This window comes from Tiliqua scincoides, chromosome 11 (assembly GCF_035046505.1).
Source record: "Tiliqua scincoides isolate rTilSci1 chromosome 11, rTilSci1.hap2, whole genome shotgun sequence".
Taxonomy (NCBI): Eukaryota; Metazoa; Chordata; class Lepidosauria; order Squamata; family Scincidae; genus Tiliqua; species Tiliqua scincoides.
Window position 1 is genome coordinate 1,693,260 of NC_089831.1, and position 19,565 is coordinate 1,712,824.

General features: G+C 47.5%; 1 protein-coding gene and 1 pseudogene across 1 annotated transcript in view; both read left to right on the top strand.

Moving 5' to 3' along the window:
* The window catches only part of LOC136662359 (tetraspanin-15-like), a 123,520-nt gene that overhangs the window by 21,935 nt on the left and 82,020 nt on the right, over window positions 1–19,565 (top strand). Inside the window, exon 2 of the mRNA XM_066639572.1 lies at window positions 5,530–5,715. Within this exon, the coding sequence (XP_066495669.1) occupies window positions 5,530–5,715 (186 nt within the window). The remainder of the gene's footprint in view (window positions 1–5,529; window positions 5,716–19,565) is intronic.
* Window positions 17,218–17,654, top strand: LOC136662360 (signal recognition particle 19 kDa protein pseudogene; annotated as a pseudogene).

Here is a 19,565-nt window from a genome sequence, read left to right on the forward strand (position 1 = left end):
GACGTGCACATTGGGGGAAGAATACCAGGCAAATCTCTAACAAAAACCCTTGACTTCCGACGGGCGGACTTCCCTCAAATGAGGAGGCTGGTTAGAAGGAGGTTGAAAGGGAGGGTAAAAAGAGTCCAGTCTCTCCAGAGTGCATGGAGGCTGCTTAAAACAACAGTAATAGAGGCCCAGCAGAGGTGTATACCGCAAAGAAAGAAGGGTTCCACTAAATCCAGGAGGGTGCCCGCATGGCTAACCAGCCAAGTTAGAGAGGCTGTGAAGGGCAAGGAAGCTTCCTTCCGTAAATGGAAGTCTTGCCCTAATGAAGAGAATAAAAAGGAACATAAACTGTGGCAAAAGAAATGTAAGAAGGTGATATGGGAGGCCAAGCGAGACTATGAGGAACGCATGGCCAGCAACATTAAGGGGAATAATAAAATCTTCTTCAAATATGTTAGAAGCAGGAAACCCGCCAGAGAAGCGGTTGGCCCTCTGGATGGTGAGGGAGGGAAAGGGGAGATAAAAGGAGACTTAGAGATGGCAGAGAAATTAAATGAGTTCTTTGCATCTGTCTTCACGGCAGAAGACCTCGGGCAGATACCGCTGCCCGAACGGCCCCTCCTAACCGAGGAGTTAAGTCAGATAGAGGTTAAAAGAGAAGATGTTTCAGACCTCATTGATAAATTAAAGATCAATAAGTCACCGGGCCCTGATGGCATCCACCCAAGGGTTATTAAGGAATTGAAGAATGAAGTTGCAGATCTCTTGACTAAGGTATGCAACTTGTCCCTCAAAACGGCCACGGTACCAGAAGATTGGAGGATAGCAAATGTCACGCCTATTTTTAAAAAGGGAAAGAGGGGGGACCCGGGAAACTATAGGCCGGTCAGCCTAACATCCATACCGGGTAAGATGGTGGAATGCCTCATCAAAGATAGGATCTCAAAACACATAGACGAACAGGCCTTGCTGAGGGAGAGTCAGCATGGCTTCTGTAAGGGTAAGTCTTGCCTCACAAACCTTATAAAATTCTTTGAAAAGGTCAACAGGCATGTGGATGCGGGAGAACCCGTGGACATTATATATCTGGACTTTCAGAAGGCGTTTGACACGGTCCCTCACCAAAGGCTACTGAAAAAACTCCACAGTCAGGGAATTGGAGGACAGGTCCTCTCGTGGATTGAGAACTGGTTGGAGGCCAGGAAGCAGAGAGTGGGTGTCAATGGGCAATTTTCACAATGGAGAGAGGTGAAAAGCGGTGTGCCCCAAGGATCTGTCCTGGGACCGGTGCTTTTCAACCTCTTCATAAATGACCTGGAGACAGGGTTGAGCAGTGAAGTGGCTAAGTTTGCAGACGACACCAAACTTTTCCGAGTGGTAAAGACCAGAAGTGATTGTGAGGAGCTCCAGAAGGATCTCTCCAGACTGGCAGAATGGGCAACAAAATGGCAGATGCGCTTCAATGTCAGTAAGTGTAAAGTCATGCACATTGGGGCAAAAAATCAAAACTTTAGATATAGGCTGATGGGTTCTGAGCTGTCTGTGACAGATCAGGAGAGAGATCTTGGGGTGGTGGTGGACAGGTCGATGAAAGTGTCGACCCAATGTGCGGCAGCAGTGAAGAAGGCCAATTCTATGCTTGGGATCATTAGGAAGGGTATTGAGAACAAAACGGTTAGTATTATAATGCCGTTGTACAAATCGATGGTAAGGCCACACCTGGAGTATTGTGTCCAGTTCTGGTCGCCGCATCTCAAAAAAGACATAGTGGAAATGGAAAAGGTGCAAAAGAGAGCGACTAAGATGATTACGGGGCTGGGGCACCTTCCTTATGAGGAAAGGCTACGGCGTTTGGGCCTCTTCAGCCTAGAAAAGAGACGCTTGAGGGGGGACATGATTGAGACATACAAAATTATGCAGGGGATGGACAGAGTGGATAGGGAGATGCTCTTTACACTCTCACATAATACCAGAACCAGGGGACAATCCACTAAAATTGAGTGTTGGGCGGGTTAGGACAGACAAAAGAAAATATTTCTTTACTCAGCGCGTGGTCGGTCTGTGGAACTCCTTGCCACAGGATGTGGTGCTGTCGTCTAGCCTAGACGCCTTTAAAAGGGGATTGGACGAGTTTCTGGAGGAAAAATCCATTATGGGGTACAAGCCATGATGTGTATGCGCAACCTCCTGATTTTAGGAATGGGTTAAGTCAGAATGCCAGATGCAAGGGAGGGCACCAGGATGAGGTCTCTTGTTATCTGGTGTGCTCCCTGGGGCATTTGGTGGGCCGCTGTGAGATACAGGAAGCTGGACTAGATGGGCCTATGGCCTGATCCAGTGGGGCTGTTCTTATGTTCTTATGGAGAAGTGCCCCCCAATATGGAACTTGCCTGCTTTCCTATGCTATTTTTGAGGGAACAGAATGCTCTTCAACATGCTCCAGCAATGCTCCAGCACATCAGAAAGGCAGCCACCCAGAGGCCAGTGACAGAGGCTTGCTAACAAAGACATGGCGCTTCTATGTACGGAGTTAGTGATGCTCGTAAGCATTGGCTACATACTGAGTATCCATATAGTGGAGGAGAGAGGCCAGAACCCAGTCCTAAAGTTCTGCTTTGCATGCAAGAGGGTCCAGCTTCTAGCTGCATCTCCAGGTAAAGGATCTCTGCTCTCCTGGGACCGGAACCTCTCTTGTCTGGAAAGCAGACCATACTGGACTAAATGGGGCAAGCTACTGTCTGCAAGACGAATACCGATGGCCACATGCCTGGAAGGCTGGGCAAAATGGACTCTTGATGGTGGCAATGCCATCCTTTTGGGCCATAGCAGAAACTGTTGGGCTGGTCTAAATGGTACAATCAGTGCTGTTTTCCCCACTGAAATTTCACTCGCTTAGCAGTGTTTGGCTAAATCAGATTGGCACCGCTTGAGTAATGGTGGTGGATTACGCAGAACTGATGCATGTGAAGTCAACATGTCAGACTTGGATAGGCCTCTTCAGATGTGTTGTGTACAAATCATCTTGTAATTGTTGACACAAGGACTGCAACTCCTTGAAGCTTCCGTTTCACAAAACGGCCAATCCAAACATTCCAAAGTTGCTGCTCACTAGTTCTTATTAGTGAGGAATCTGAAGGGAACGCCTTTCTTCCTCCCAATGGCTTTCTTGGGGAGCCTGTATTGCAAAGACGCGCTCTATTGCAGCTCTCTTGGGGGCGAACCTCAACAGAGCAATGTCTACTTTTCGACTGCCTTGACATTTTACATACTGTCTCAAATTGGGTTTGGAGTTCACTAGCAGCCAATCAAGATGCACAGGCAAATGTGTCATTTAAGGAATGTGCTGCCAAGCAGAGGCAACTCTTTAGTCATGGGGTCCTTATGGGGAAAGGATAGTTGATCCTGTCAAAGATCTTCTTTTCCCCTCAAAGTGGCTGTTTCACAAATATTGAGTGTGCATCAGGGGTGGGTCTAGTGTTTGTGTTGGGGGGGGGGCATAAGCACTAACTCCAGAGCCCAGGTCATCCTGGTAGGTAGAACCTGGTTGAACTTTGGCCTCTGTGGCAAAGGTTTGCTGGTTGGGTAGACCTGGGCTCCTGCCTGAACTTGGAGCCCAGCACTACCTGCTGGATAGACCTGGGCTCCCAATCCAACTCTGTCCTTTGGAGCAGCCTCTTCCAGGCGAGTAGACCTGGGCTCCCAGCTGTGCTTGGGCTGCTCCCCATCCCAGAGGTGCCCTTCCCTGCTGGTGTGACAGTTTGGGGAGGGCCCACGCACCTGTGGTCCCTCCTTGCATCTGGTTTTGCATCAAGGTGCATTTCCAAAAGGCACTGTCTGGTTTTTGCTCTCCTGACACTTGATTGTCATGAGTGTTCCAACCTTGCCCCTTGGAGCTGTAGTATTCCAGGCTCGAAACATGACAAAATGACCCCAAAGGGACCAGTTGCTCCTCCCTGCTTTCTGATATTTAGCCACCCCTGGAAAGGAGCTCCTCTGCCTCAGTAGCAAGGATGGCTGGGGGAGGGGGCAAGTGAAATATCCAGAAGCTGGAGATGACAAGACTCCTTTTAAGCCAAACTCTGCTTTGCTTTGCTTTTGTGAATGCAGATAATTGGGTGGGAGTGGGGAGAGGAGAGCCATTAGCATGCCAGGGATGAAGATGCCGTTGCAGCTTTCTAGCAATACATTCCCTGTTCTTTGTTCTTTCCATTTTTCAGGACAAACATCCTTCATCTTCTGTTTTGTCCTTTTGTGTACTTAGTTTCCAATCTTTTTAGAACAATAAACATGCACTCCGAGCACGTTTGCAGCTCCAGGCGGTTGGAGAACAAAAGACTGGAGGCTGGGGAGCCTGATGAAGATGGAAGCATGGCTGTTTTCGTCCTGGCTTCTTGGGCTTCTCTCACCCCTTCTTGGGCATCACTCAGATCGATTGAGTGAATGAGGGACCCTATGAGAAGGTGTTCCATCTGTGCAGCCTGGCTCCCATGTTGCAGGGCACCCCCAATGGCTTCTGCAGGCCAAATCAAAGCCTCCCCCCCTTCGCTGCCCCTCTGAAGTGCCGTCTCAAATCTACCAGATTATTTCTGCTTTTGACACAGAGGTATTGCTGTAGATCAGAGGTGTCCAAACTTTTTGGCAGGAGGACCATATCACCTCTCTGACACTGTGTCAGGGGCCAGGAAAAAAAGAATTAATTTACATTTCAAATTGGAATAAAGTTACATGAATGAATATATTAGAGATTGAACTTGTATGAATGAATGAAGGTCTTGCAATAGCTCAAGGCCTATAAAAGGCCTTGCGCAAAGCAAAGCCAGCCTTTCCTTTGCTGCCGCTGCTGCATCACAGATGTGAAACAGCAAGCAGTGGAGGGAGCCCTCATCCCACAGCTCATGCAAGAGGTCGCACAGTTGGCTGTCACGCTGAGAGCAGTTGCATCAGGCCAGCACGGGCTCCAGCAAGTCTCTGGAGGGCCAGAGGCTCATTGGAGACTGGGGTCTCCCTGAGGGCCAGATTGGGAGTCCTCTAGGGCCGCAAGTGGCCCCAGGGCCGGGGTTTGGGCACCCCTGCTGTAGATGAATGCCCACCTGTGTGGCAGACCTGGTGTTATTATCACGTTGCAGATCGGCTATCTAATTGAATGAATCCAAAGGATGTGCCAGAGGTTGGCATGAACATCCAGGGCTCCTTTCCTAATTTAACAAGAGTTTCCCCATCCATATTTTGCTGAGATTCCAGACCCATCTGTTTGACCCACTGTTGCCACTAAGGAAACATGATGTGCAACAGGACGTTATGGACCTGAGGACTGCTTACTCTCTTCTCTCCTGCACCCTTTTCTACTCTGCTTGGTGAAGTTAGGGTGGCAAAGGGGAGGAACACTGCAGGCAGAGGGATTGTTCTAAAAAGCGAAATGATGCTTCCCACAATTCCTCAGTGTGATCTGTGACATCCCAGAATGATGGCCTTCACTCTTCAGATGCAGGATCATTTGTGTGGCGTGCACACCTGACAACTGTCTCTCCCTCGCCCCTCCAGATCATAGGCCTGGTGATCTTGTGCGTTGGCATTTATGCGGAAGTAGAGCGGCAGAAGCATCGGACCTTGGAAGGTCTCTTCCTGGCGCCAGCAGTGATTCTCCTCCTCCTGGGCACGACCATGTTTGCCGTGTCCTTTATTGGAACAGTCGGTTCCCTCCGAGACAACCGGGTGCTGCTGAAGGTGGTAAGGCTGCTTCCCCATTTCTGGTCCTCCTTCCTGCTTTGGTCGATGTTCCACGTCTCTATGGTTATGATCTGCGTCAAAGATTTGACTGTCATTGTTCTCCCTGCCCCAATTTTTGGGAATTGTCATCTCGAGGGGCTGAGAAGGGCCTCGCCTCATAGTATTCCTATTGCCAGGTTCTGTAGCAGTGATTTTCAACCTTTTTCTTCTCACGCACACTGACCTCTCTGGTCTTCTCTCTGGTCTTTGCCTCTTGTGATCCCCCTTCCAGCTTCTGGGAGACTCTTCCGGGTTCTGTCGCTCTGTTTCTAGGGCAACCGACTATAGTAACAAATTGTCTGTCCCTCTTTCTTCACCGGCTCTGTGGCAGAGTGACAATTTGTCACTACAGACAGCTACCCTACAAACACAACCACAGAAACTGGAAGAGATTTTTAGTAATTTTCAATGCTGTGCTCGCTCCCAGGGCACACCTGCAGACCTTTTGCAGCACACTGGTTGAAAATCACTGTGCTATAGAATGCCTGTTTACACCAGTGTAAAGTTTTCACATGGGGGTCCCCAACATGGTGCCTGTGCATCTGTGGCTGTGTCTGGCAGGGCCCATCTGCTGACCTCTTTGCCTGGACTCCACTTTGCCTGCTGTGTGGGTTTGAGCTGTGAAACAGGAAATGTGGCAGAGATCAGAGGAGCATGGAAGTGCAAGTGTCTCCATCGTTCCCTGCCCACACTTCTCTTCCACTCCCTCCCCAAGCGGTGGCATAGCTGGAGGGGGCAGAGCACTCAGTCTGGTGGGGAGGCTCAGCGGGGCAGGCAAGCGGCCCCTCCCTTCGGAACCATTCCCAGTGGGGGGAGCAAAACGGAGCTGTATGGCTTTCTCCCTCCCCCCTGCCCCATATGGCTCCATTTTGCTCCCCCTGCTGGGAATGGCTCCGAAGGGAGGGGCCGCTTGCCCGCCCCGCTGAGCCTCCCCACCACACTGAGTGCTCCACCCCCCCTCCAGCTACACCGCCGTCCCTAAGATGCAAGTGCATGCTGAGCAAAGCAGAGCTTCAACAAGCAGGGCACTGAGCCATCTCCCCCATCCCTTCCCAATCTGTCTTCTGTCCTCTCTCACTGGCCTCCCTCTCTCCCATTCCTCCTTAAATCCCCTGCCTTCCCAGCTTGGTTGTCCTATGTGTGCTGCACTGTAAGTGCGTGTCAGAGGTATGGCACTGAAGTCTTCCAAATACTTGGTTCGCTGAGAGACTTGCCCTCTCCTGCGCTCTGCAGTTTTAGCACTTTAAACATGATGGACACCCCCCCCCCCCCCGCAGTCACAGGAGCAGCTTCATGGAATACATGGAAAGGATGTGAGTGAGCTGATTTCAGATGGTTGTTTGAGAGCCTAAAATACATGGCCAAATTGCCTCACCTCACTGCCAGTTTGCCATTCTTCTTTCAGATCTGGAGCCTCTTAAATGCCCTGCTTCATGCTGCACACACATACTTTGATGCGCGTCTTAATTTACTTTCACTGCTCCAACTGCTGTTGCTGCAAGATTTGATTTTGGATAACCTTGAGTGGGAGAGGGCTTTGACTCCTGTCCTGATGCATCTGGACCAGCTCCCCTTCCTTTAATAAGAATTTGATGGAACGAGGCTCTCAGAATGGAGTCCTCATATTACCTGCTACAGCTAAGCGCTGGGTCAGTTGAACAGACATTCTGTATATCAATACAAGAATAGAAGGAGAGGGAGGAAGAAGGGCCCCTTCCCTCTAATTACTGATCACCCATCTCGGTGTTGGTCTCCTTCCAGTTCTTCCACACAGTTTCAGTTCTTCCAAGAATTTGAAACTCCTCTCCACAGGGGCTGGAGACAGACACCTGGGGTCCATCTTGCAGGCACCTGTTACAGAGTCCTAACATAACTGGGTTTGAGTGCCTCTGCAGCATGCTGGAGGGTCAAGACATCTGTTTTATATCAGTGTGGACACATCAGAAGGCCACCTCACCCATGGTCCAGGCACATGTTACTCATCCTGTGGGTTGTGGAGCAAAATGGATTCATGCACCCTGTCGTTGACCTGGGCTGCAAGCCTATGCACCCTTACCAGAGAGTATGGAACCAGATTTAATGGAACTTCTGAGTAGACATGCTTAGGATTATGCTTTTGGCCTTATTTTGTAAAACCAGGGTTCTCAGGGGCAGATGATGTCCCCTTCAAGAAATTCTGTCAGGCATTCAGCCACCCCACCAGATGTTGGAGTGATCTTGTGAAACTCACAGTAGAGTTGGTTTTTTTGTGTTGTTTTTTTTAGTACAGCACTTGAGGGTTTTTAACCTTGTTTGCCTGTGGCAGACAATGACAAACAACAAGGAATCAAAATGAATGGCTCTTATTTACTTTGAAATCCTGATTCCTTTTACACTGACAGTTCAGTGCCTGCAACATCTGAGCACCGCAGATGGGAGAGTCTCCTCTGTTTTATGTCTCAGCCATGGAGCTGATCGGCCTCGCTGTCAAGTTCAACCCGGAAATGAGGACACCACAAATTAGGCTCGCAATCTGTCCTGAAGGACAGGAGTGCCACTTGGCACCTATTAAAAATTGTGGAGCTGTGTGATGATCAAACCGACTTTTGAGTCTGAGGCTGTTTATGATTTTGCGGTGTGGGGTTTGCTCCCTCGGAGAAATGCACTGACGAGGGTAGACCAACTCATGAGCCTTTCAAGTGAATGAAAAAAGGAAACTTTCTATTTTTTAAATCCAGTTTGCAAGCAGGCAACCCGGGGTGGATGGGGGAAGTTGGGTTTTCTTTTCTTTTTTTATCAGAAGGGGGAACTGCAAGACTCTCATCTTCTTGGTGCCAGTTTTATTTAGCTGATATTTCTGAGTGGGACAGTCGTGATGTCTCGGTAGGTGGCTTTTATTTTCTGTGCTGTGCTTTAGGAAATCCTTGGGGTCCTTGAGAAAATGAGCAGAGCCTCAGTATGCAAGGTGCTGGTATTGGCCTTTATAGCCCCTCATGGTTTGTGTCCAGTTTACACAGGCCAACACACATTTTGCTTCCTTCAACGTTTCACCATTTCCTGGGTATATTTGGGGTGCAAGATTTTGGGATTCCAAAAATGGTATCTGTTTTGCCCTATCACATCCAGTTTTGGAGACACGGCATAGCCTCTTTAGTGAATGGTTCAAGCAGCTTCCTCATGAGGAAGCCTACACCATGGCTTCCTCATGAGGAAGCTGCTTGAACCATTCACTAATGAGGCTATACTATATCTCCAAAACTAGACGTGATAGGGCAAAACGGATGCCATTTTTGGAATCGGCACTCCAAATTCATATCAAATCCCACCATAAAGTTTGGGAAAAACTTTTCTGACCCTCAGTTTTGTAGGCCTGTGTTACTGGAGGGACCACTTTCTCCCATACATTCCAGCCCTCTTAGGTAACCTGAAGGGGCTCTCCTTCAAGTGCTGCCATTATCCCAAGTTAGGGGAACAGTGGTATGGGGTCAAGTCTTCTCTGTAGTGGTGCCACAACTATGGAATTCCTTTCTAAAAATTAGGAATTACTCCCATCCCTCATATGTTTTTGGTAAGGGCTCAGAACATGCCTGTTACGTCTGGCGTTTGGGTGATGGGTTGATGTCTACCCTCTGCACCTCTGTAAGAATGCTGTGGCTTGGCTTCTTCTTTCTGGACCATGTATTTAACCCCCCCATGGCTCGTGCATGTGTAAATGAACATACTTTATTATTGTTATGCATTGCACATTTTATTGTGTAACTTTGTAAGCCACCTTGGGCTTTTGCTTCAGCATGGGAGAGGCAGGATATAAATTTTTCAGTAAATTTGGAATGTTTGTTTTATAAACAAATAGAAGAATGTGAAGAGTGGCGACGACTGGCAAGCTTCCCTGAAAGTGCTTGGCCATACTTCTGACCTCCCCCCCACCCCATAATGAATTTCACAAAGGCACATTGGATGTGGCTTAGGATGAATCCGGTTCATGCAGAATGATGGTGAAGCTGGAAGAACACCCCCCCCCCCAAGAGATGTGTGATCCAAATATGCCTTTCAGTCCTCTGCAGAGGGCCAGTGTGGAAGGCCCTCTGCAGAGGGCCCGTTAGTCACCAGTGCTCAAACTGTGAAGCATATCTCCATTTTGTGGAGGAAGATGGAGGATGAAGTGGAGGGTAGCATCCTGTCAGAGGAGCACACTTCCTTTCTTACAAGTCAAGCAGGTTCAATGCCTTGGATGTCATAGTGGCTGCATCCTGTGTTCAGTTCAGTAAGACCTTTATTGGCATAAAATACAGAGAAAGAACAGAACAAGACAGGAATGTACAAAGACAACACGACATAAGCATAAACATCAGTCACTGCCCAGAGTCCCAGGACTCTGCCTGGCTATGACCCCAGATAAAAAGGAAGCAACATTATCCAGAGTCTCAGGATCAGGAGTGGAAAGGAGAGACTGAAGCATGGTTGAATCCTCCCAGCCCTGCATCCTAGCTAGCAATGGACCTAGAAATTTCTTGCGTGACACAACATGTAGCGGGCAGTAAAAAAAGGTATGCATTAAAGTCTCAACGCAATCCCTACCACACTTGCATTTCCTCTCTAAGTAGGGGATACCGTTGAACCTGCCCGTTAACAAGGCTGATGGAAGAGCGTTACACCTGCTGCATCCTGTGACTGTTCCATCATCCCTGACAGACCTTGGGGGGAGGGGGGGAGAAGAACACTCAGTCAACTCAAGGCAGTTCACACCAGCAGGCTACCACCAAACCCATTGCAATTATTGTTCTATGAGAAACTCCTACAACCCTTCATGTCCAGATATTTCCTTTACAGTGTAGCTGTCATTCTTTTGCTGCAGAGCTCCTGAGCTTCCTGCAGGAGTAGCTGCAAATCAGTCAGACTGCTGTTCATTCTTGGCAGCTGACCTTCACCTTTCTATGCCTTATCACAGTGACTCCTCTGCCCTCTCACCACAGGTTATCACGACGACTCCTTGCGGCTCCATTTTCTCACAATGGCTTGTTGGCTTCAATCTCCCATCCAGGATATGACCAGAGTTATTCTTGCTTTCCTCAGGCAGATGACGGCTCAACCTCCAGACTACACCTCCTGCCCAACCACACACTGGCCAGGGCCTCCCAGCACGTTCTGGGACTATGTGCTTAGAAACACGATTTGTCTTATCTCTGTGGTGGTTGGGTAGGGCCAGTGGAGGCTCTTCCTCCCACTCCATGTGCAGTGCAACTGTTTGGCGCCTTGGTGAGAGGTCTCAGAGCTGAGCACACCAAGGTTAGGTGCATAGCCTTTGGCCTGCCAAAGAGTATGGGATGAAGTGATGAAAAAGCCCACTTTGGGTCAATTAACCCAGAGGACACAAATGTATCCCAAAAGGCAGAAATGGCACTCTAGTGAGGGAGAAGATTACAGGTGCTCCTAAAAATTGGGCTAATCCTTGCAATGCCTTGTTGCTCTTTCAGGTTCAAGGTATAAAACTGTGCGCTTGTGTGCCATTGACAAGCAATATACATGCGTTTAAATGACTGGTTTTCCTGCAGTATCCATGGAAGGTGCAATTGGGATTGAAGCCCTATATAAATTTCAGGGTATCCTAGTCATTGGAATACTGATCCACCCATGACCTGCCACTCTCTGCGTTTCATATTGGCCTACGCACAGCGCTGGGTGTGTTCCATTTCTGTGGATAGAATTCCCTCTTGCACAACACCAGAACCAGGGGACATGCACTAAAACTGAGTGGCAGGAGAGTTAGAATAGACAAAAAGAAATAGTTCTTTGCCCAGCATGTAATTAGTATGTGGGACCCCTTGCCACAGGATGTGGTGATGGTGTCTGACCTCAGTGTTGGCAACCTTCAGTCTCGAAAGACTCTGGTATCGCACTCTGAATGGTGGTTCTGGAACAGCGTCTAGTGTGGCTGAAAAGGCCAATTCGGGAGTGACAATCCCTTCCACACTGGGAGCAAGTGCAGTCTGTCCCTGGTCTGTCTCCCTGGCTATGGGCCTGCCTTCTTTGCCTCTTTGCCTCAGACTGTTGGCCAAGTGTCTCTTCAAACTGGGAAAGGCCATGCTGCACAACCTGCCTCCAAGCAGGCCGCTCAGAGGCCAGGGTTTACCACCTGTTGAGGTCCACTCCTAAGGCCTTCAGATTCCTCTTGCAGATGTCCTTGTATCACAGCTGTGGTCTACCTGTAGGGCGCTTTCCTTGCACGAGTTCTCCATAGAGGAGATCCTTTGGGATCTGGCCATCGTCCATTCTCACGACATGACCGAGCCAATGCAGGCGTCTCTGTTTCAGCCCGACTGGGGCATACATACATGCTGGGGATTCCAGCACGTTCCAGGACTGTGTTGTTTGGAACTTTGTCCTGCCAGGTGATGCCGAGGATGCGTCGGAGGCAGCGCATGTGGAAAGCGTTCAGTTTCCTCTCCTGTTGTTAGTGAAGAGTCCATGACTCGCTGCAGTACAGAAGTGTACTCAGGACGCAAGCTCTGTAGACCTGGATCTTGGTATGTTCCATCAGCTTCTTGTTGGACCAGACTCTCTTTGTGAGTCTGACTGGATGCCTTGAAAAGGGGTTTGAAGGAGGAAGAGTCCATCACAGGTTACAGGCCACGATGGGTATGTACAGCCTCCTGGTTTTAGAAGTAGGCTGCCTCAGAATGCCACATGCAAGACAGTGGGAACAGGATGCAGGTATCTTGTTATCTAGCATGCTCCTTGAGGTATCTGGTGGACCCCTGTGAAATATAGGGAGCTGGACTAGATAGGCTTTTGGCCTGATTCAGCAGGGCTCTTATGGGAATGCAGAAAAATCACCCAGTGTGGATTGAGCCCTGAATTCAGCTTCCCAAGAATCTTAGGGCTTTGTTTTGAGTCTTATATGGCTGCAAAGGGATGATTGCGTGTGTGCAGGTAGCCTCAGAAGCCAGCGGAACGGCTGAGCAGGAGAGGAACTTCAGGGCCTTCCAGGGTGCCTTGCCTTTCCAATGCTGAGCAGAACCAGAACAGATTATGCAAGACAAGAGGACATGAATTCATCTGAGTGGCATGATTTATACCAGGTGCAAAATCTCCCTTTTGTCCTACAGAACTTGTGTTGCAAGACTACAGAATCGTTTTTCAGCATGACTTACGCTCAGCCCCCAGCGTGTGCCTCCAGGTAGGAAAAGCCTCAGTTGTTTCCCACTCGGTAAGGCTAGTGTCCTTTGGAGAGGTGGATGGCCCCCCATCTGCTGCAAGGAAGGAATAATATGTGTTCCTGAACTAATGAATCAATTGGCAGCCCACGCACTTAGTATTCTCTCCTGTGTTTTCTATGTGAATTAGAAGCAGGACAAGAGAGGTCTGTGGCTGGAACAAAGTCACTCTCCCCTTCCCCCCCCAATTAGAGTCTTTGTCTTGTTCTCCATTCAGACATTTTTTGAACACCTGGCTGTCTCCCTTCTGGCTTTGTTCCTGCCTGCTTTGCATAATAGGAAGATGAATTATGTGCCAAAGAGTGAAGGAAACTGCTGGCAGGCTTGTTGTAGTTAGACAAAAGGTACAGGAGCCTTTGGATGAGATTGAAATGTGTATCAGAGTTGCACTTCCTGGGACAGTGCAGGAGGCTTGTGCTCTGATGAGCCATTACATTGCCAAGGAGGTCACCGACGCAGAGCCAACTACTACGTAAGAAGGCTTGGGGTCCGTTTCATGTGCTGGCTGACCAAAGCACATGAAGTACATGCTCCTTGCTTCTGCTGAAACAGGAGAAGATCAGTGGTGCATTTTTCCAAAAGGCGGATGTGGGACAGAAGCAGGAGTTTCCCTTCCCATTGCCACAGACAGTGAAAAAGGAAAGCACCTCATTTCTGGCTTCTTCCCACGCGGTTATAGCTATAGTGGACTGCAATTTGTGCAGCCGTCATCCTCTCCCTCACCTTGAGAGCTCATGGAATTCTCTTTGCCTTCTGCAAGCTGCACTTGCCAGGCAACAGGCTGTTAAACCCAAAATGCGCTCTGTTTTATAATAATTTCACACACACTACTCTTTCATCTTAATTGTCTCTGCACAGCTTACAACAATTTTTAAAAAGGATTAATTCATCAAAATGGACATGGCAGCTTATGCACACTAAGAAGCCAGCTAAAACAAAAAGATAAAAGGCTTGTAGAACGTAGGAGTTGGAATACACTTTGAGGTCATCTAGTCCAACCTCTTTCCACTTAAAGCAAGCAGTGGCTACAGTATCCCTGACAAATGGCCATCCCAGGACTCCCTGAATACCAACGATGCAGGAGAGACCACAACTGCACAGGTCAGACTGTTCCAATGCCAGGCAGCTCTTACAGTTAGGAAATTCTTCCTCGTCTAGCCTCGATCTACTTCCCTGTGGTTTGATCCTATTGGTTCTACTCCCATCCTCAGGAGCCACAGAGAGCAAGTCTTCTTCTTCATGACAGCCCTTATTTATTATAATTTTAAAATACTACCTTTTTCATAGACTCAAGGCTTTCATGGGCAGCTTTCATAGCTTTCATAGGCAGGCTGACTATTTTTTTATTTATTTTTCACATTTTTATACCGCCCTTCCTCCAAGGAGCTCAGGGCAGTGTACACAGCTGCTCCCCTCCTTTTGTCCTCACAACAACCCTGTGAGGTAGGTGAAGCTAAGAGAAAGTGACTGGGCCAAGGTCACCCAGGAAGCTTCATGGCTGAGGGGGGATTTGAACCTGAATCTTCCAGGTCTAAGTCCACCTCCCAAACCACTACACCACCCTGGCTCTCTACAAACCCCATTTTTCAAATGGGAGTTTTACAAGTATTATCTGAGAGAAGCTCATGCAACATGCCCCAGATGTTTTCCCTTCATAGTGCAATCAGCATCGTGGCTGCCTGATTTTTCCTGGCGCTGCAAGGAAAAACTCTGAGTCAAGCAAGATCTGCATAGGCAGATTCCCATCCCAGAGAAGGATGTCTACAGGTCCCCCACCTGCGTCATGACAGCATCCTGAATGAGGCCAGCAGGCTGCTCCAACGCTCCTGAGATGTGTTCGTGTGTGCAATAATTGTGTTCTGGCCCTCAGTGCTGCTTATGTCCTAGGAAACGGTTCTGTCCTGTTTTGAAACTAGCTGGCTATAATGTAGCCGTGTCAAAGGTGAGCCTTGTTAGTGACAAGCCGATGCCTCGGGGTATCTTGTCTGGCTAATACTACACCCACCCAAAGCAACAGTTTAGCAGTTCAAAGTCTCCTAAATGAAATGCTGGGATCTTGATTGGCTGCAGACACTTTCAGCTCCTGTTTTTGCAAGACTTCTTCTGACACTGCAGAACAAAACTGAGCCTCCAAATGGAATGCAGCCCAGCAACCCTTCCTCCCTGTTGTCAGTTCTGGTGGCACAGTTTGAGAAATTCTGTGATATGATAGAAGAAAAAAAAAGTCACATTGACTTCAATAATATATTCTGTGCCTGACCGCCCAGGCTTTGAAGATTGCTGCATTTCTGTTCTGGAATCGCCTGCCGTTTGATTTCCTTAAACCAACATTATACACTGTGAATATAAGATGTATGAGATGGAGACAGGTGCCAATCTTTGGATTAGTATTTCAAAGGGGTCATTTACGCCAATTCATTAGAAGAACCCAGCCAGCTTGCTGAGACTGAACAGGATCTCTTGTGCAGAGGATTGTCTTGTTCTGTGTTGAGACCAAATGCGTTTTGAGTAAATAAAACCACTTCTGTTTGTGGGGTGGTGGTGGTGGTAGTAGTAGTAACTTTATTGTCATTGTGCTACAGCACAACGAAATTTATGCACCTTTGAGATACAAGCATAAATATAAACTACAATTCCAACAATCACACTCTACACACTCATCCACACATTCTACAACATGCATCATAATATAAAAACAGTATAACAGACCATAATGCCCAGGAGCATGGCAACAAATATATTGCCTTATTCAACGTAATTATGGCTGTGGGATAAAAACTGTTCAGGAATGTGGTGCTGCTCTCATAGTTCTATATCGTCTATCCGAAGGCAACAGTTCAAAGAGCTTATGAGCCGGATGGAAGGGGTCTCAGAATACTATGTGACGTCTGCAGATAGCGAGATGTATAGATGTCCTCCAAAGCTGGTAGATGAAGGTTGATGATGTGCTGCGCGATCTTAATAATTCTCTGCAGAGCTTTATTGTCCCCTGCAGAGCAATTTCCGTACCACACCAAGATATCATAGGTTAGGACACTCTCGATGGTGCAATGATAGTAAGACACAAGCAGCTGCTGTGACAAGTTTAACCTCCCAAGCTTCCTCAGAAAATATAACCGCTTCTGTGCCTTTTTAATCAACATGCTGGTGTTAATAGTCCATGAGAGGTCTTCTGTGATGTAAATACCTAGGAGTTTGAAACGAGCAACCTTCTCCACCTCCTCACCATTTATGTATAATGGTGTGTGTATATCCCTCTTTTTCCAGAATCAATTATAAGTTCTTTAGTTTTTTTGATGTTAAGTGAGAGATTATTTTCTTTGCAGCACAATAACAACTCCTGTACCTCCTTCCTATAAGCAGACTCATCATTCCCGCTAACAAGCCCCACCACTGTAGTATCGTCTGCAAATTTTATAATTTCATTGGTGTTATGTGATGGGGTACAATCACGTGTATACAGGGAATAGAGGAAGGGGCTCAGCACACAGCCTTGGGGAGCTCCAGTATTTAATATCAGAGTGGAAGAATGGTGGTGAGAGTTGGGACACTTTGTGGAGGGGCCAGAGATCATTTAGGTGAAAATAGTATTGAACCAAAAATGAGAGAGTTCTCAGTGAAGTTGCTATTGCAAAGAGTCTCTCAAAACATGGCTTGTTGCCTCCCCTCCTTTCTGATGGCATCTCTTCTGTCCATGCTGCAAACATGGGTGGACAGGATGTCCAAGTGGCTGAATTTGAGTGCATTTTCCAAACCTGCTTTGGAGAATTGAGGCCATGTGCTTGCATGCTCCTGCCGTCTCTTTCACATTCAATTCTGTGAAATACTTCCTGGTTTGGTCATATGATGGAGTCTGTTACAAAGACTGACTGGTGGCCTGAGCAGCCCTTCCAGACCAGAACTGACAATGGATTGGAGCCTCAATGGGCAGGTTTGCTCCAGTGCTCCCTTGCTGGTCAGATGTTGCAGCAAAGTCTGTGATTTTTGACCCACCAGAAAGTATTTCATTAAGCCACGTGTGTAAGGGGAAGGAGGGAGCTCACAAACTCACGGCTGTTCCTGATACTTTCAAGCTGGTTTTTGATCATAACCACAGACTTGCAGAAGGGTAGCCAAAACACCGGGAAGCATATCACAGTGCCTGAAAGATGGAGCTGTTCATTTCATCATCAGCTCCCCAGGGCTCCAGTCCTCTTCATCAATTGCTATTTATACTTACACCTGTGGGGGCATGGAGCTAAGACTGAGGAGCAGGCATGCTGATGTTGCTATGGCTTGGGTTGCATCCTTGTTACCCAGCGCTAAGTCTTGGTTCATCTGTATATGTCCAGCCTACATAAATAACATTAAAAAAAAAGCAGAAGGAAGAAGAGATACCCATTGACAAAGCTGTTGAAAATCCCATATCCACAGAAAGCGAAGATGTTTGTGCAGCGGTTGGACTTAATGAGCTTCTGGAGCAAAAACAAAATGTATCCCAGAGAATGGAATTGTGACACACACTATAGGGGCAGAGTGTGGATTCAGCACAAGCAGGGAGACGGCAATCTATGTTTACTGCAGTTTCCAGCACATAAAACAATGATGCTGTATGCAGCAGAAGCAATCCTCCATACCTGAAAACAAGGACACTAAAAGGCAGGAGGCAGTGACCAAAATCTGCAGCAAGGAAAGGGAGGCAAAGTATGTAAAGGAAAGAGGAAATGAGCAGGGATGGGAACTCGTCTCATAAAGCCTCAACTCGTGAAACACACGTTTTCATGACTCGTATTAACTCGAGTCACGGATGGACCTGACTCATGGCCAGTGACTAGAAAAAGGATCATGACTTGAATAGACTTTAGTCCCAACTTGCTTGCATCTGTGTGTGTGTGTGTTTACCTATTTATTTTGGCTGTGCCTGACTCATGCCGCAACTCATTTCTCTTTATGACTCGGACTCAAGTAAAAAACGACTCTACAGTGACTCGGGATGAGTCCCAATAGCTGCATGTTATGACTTGCAAGTCAACTCGAGTCAGGGATCAAGACTTGCGACTCAGAGCACATCCCTGAAAACGAGTGGGACTGGCCCAAGAGCCACATATTGAGTTAAAAATGAAGGTGGAAATGTTGGCTTGAGCTTATGACATTAGCATAGTTGGGGAGCATGATTTCGTTAAGTGCAATGACTATTTGGAACATGAATGGTTCATAAAGTGTCTCCCTGTGACTCTGCAGAATTAACTCCAGCATTGAGCCTGGAACAAGCATGTCCTTTCCGAGCCGACGGCAGTAGGTTCAGCCCTGTGAGGTTTGACATATGTGCATGTTTGCTAGGCTGGGGTGTGCTTTCATCTGGGTTGGTACAGTTTCTCTTCAGGCCTCTTCTTGTCATTGAAAGCAACAGGCTTTCTCTCCCCTGATGGAATTGTTCTTGCCCTGCGTAAAAGCCGCCGTCTGAGGTTTAAAATGCCAGGCTGAGCAAGGAGAGGCATTCCAAAAGTGAGGGCACGGAAGCACCTTTGTTGCAGGCTATGAAAAGTTGTGGGGCTATACCAGTCTGGCCATTTCCTTCCATGCCAGGGCTTGGAAGAGTACTTGCTCCATAAAGAAATGATACTGATTTATCTGAATTAAAAATTGTCCTGGATGCAACAGGAAAGAGGCAGACCAGTGAGTGAACAAGAAGGTACCTAAGCCCACTCAGCACCCTGTTCTAGCACTATAGACACCATTCTAGCATGTGCACATGCATGTTAGGACACATATATCTGATTTTAAAATTATCGAAGTTACCTGAAAGAAGGACATCTCTGACGGGTCAGCTGTAATTTTCCTGTAGTTGAGGCATGGTCTGCATGCATCATTGGAACACTGTTTCAAAAAGCTGGTTTTAGAAATATAAACTCAATTCTAGAACAGAACCTCCACCTTTTGGAAGAGTAAGGATTATCCTCCACACAGAAGGATTATACCTACCTTCTAACATCTGTTAATGGTTTAACTACCAACCATTGTTGGCATATCCCAGGGATGCCCTGTGCCTTCTCGTTGTATCCTGGTCTTGTTGAAATATTGCCTTGAAGGCTCTAGCCACAATGAAATATCCCTCTGTCCACGAATCCAACCGCTTATCGTAAAAGCTGGACGTGAGCAGTATTAAGGAATGGATGCAGTCCAGGGCGATGGCCTCTTTATGGCACAGGTTCTTGTGGAAGATGTGCCCTCACCTGAGCCTCATCTCACAACTAAAATGAAGCTTCCCATGGAAAACAATGATTACATCCTTGTCTTCATGTGGCAGCTCCTTGATGAAAGTGTCCTCTTAAAAGTGTCTTCAGGTAATTCTCATGGATCTGTTTTATGTGCCTGGTTTGGACAAATAAGCTTTGGGGGAAGTTCTTCAGCTGATACAATCATCTTATTTTGGTCAGAGGGAAAGTTACCCTGTATGTTCATATCCTTCTGCTGCAAGTCCTGGATTAGATCAAATTGTATAGCTCTTGACATACAATATCCTTCTTGAAACCAGCCTTCGTTTGTGTAAACAGCTGTCCCTCTTCACTCCAGCATGGGGTCTTTTCCAGTGGCTGTTGTAGGTGTCTCTTCTGTATTTTTTTTTTTATTGTGAGCCCT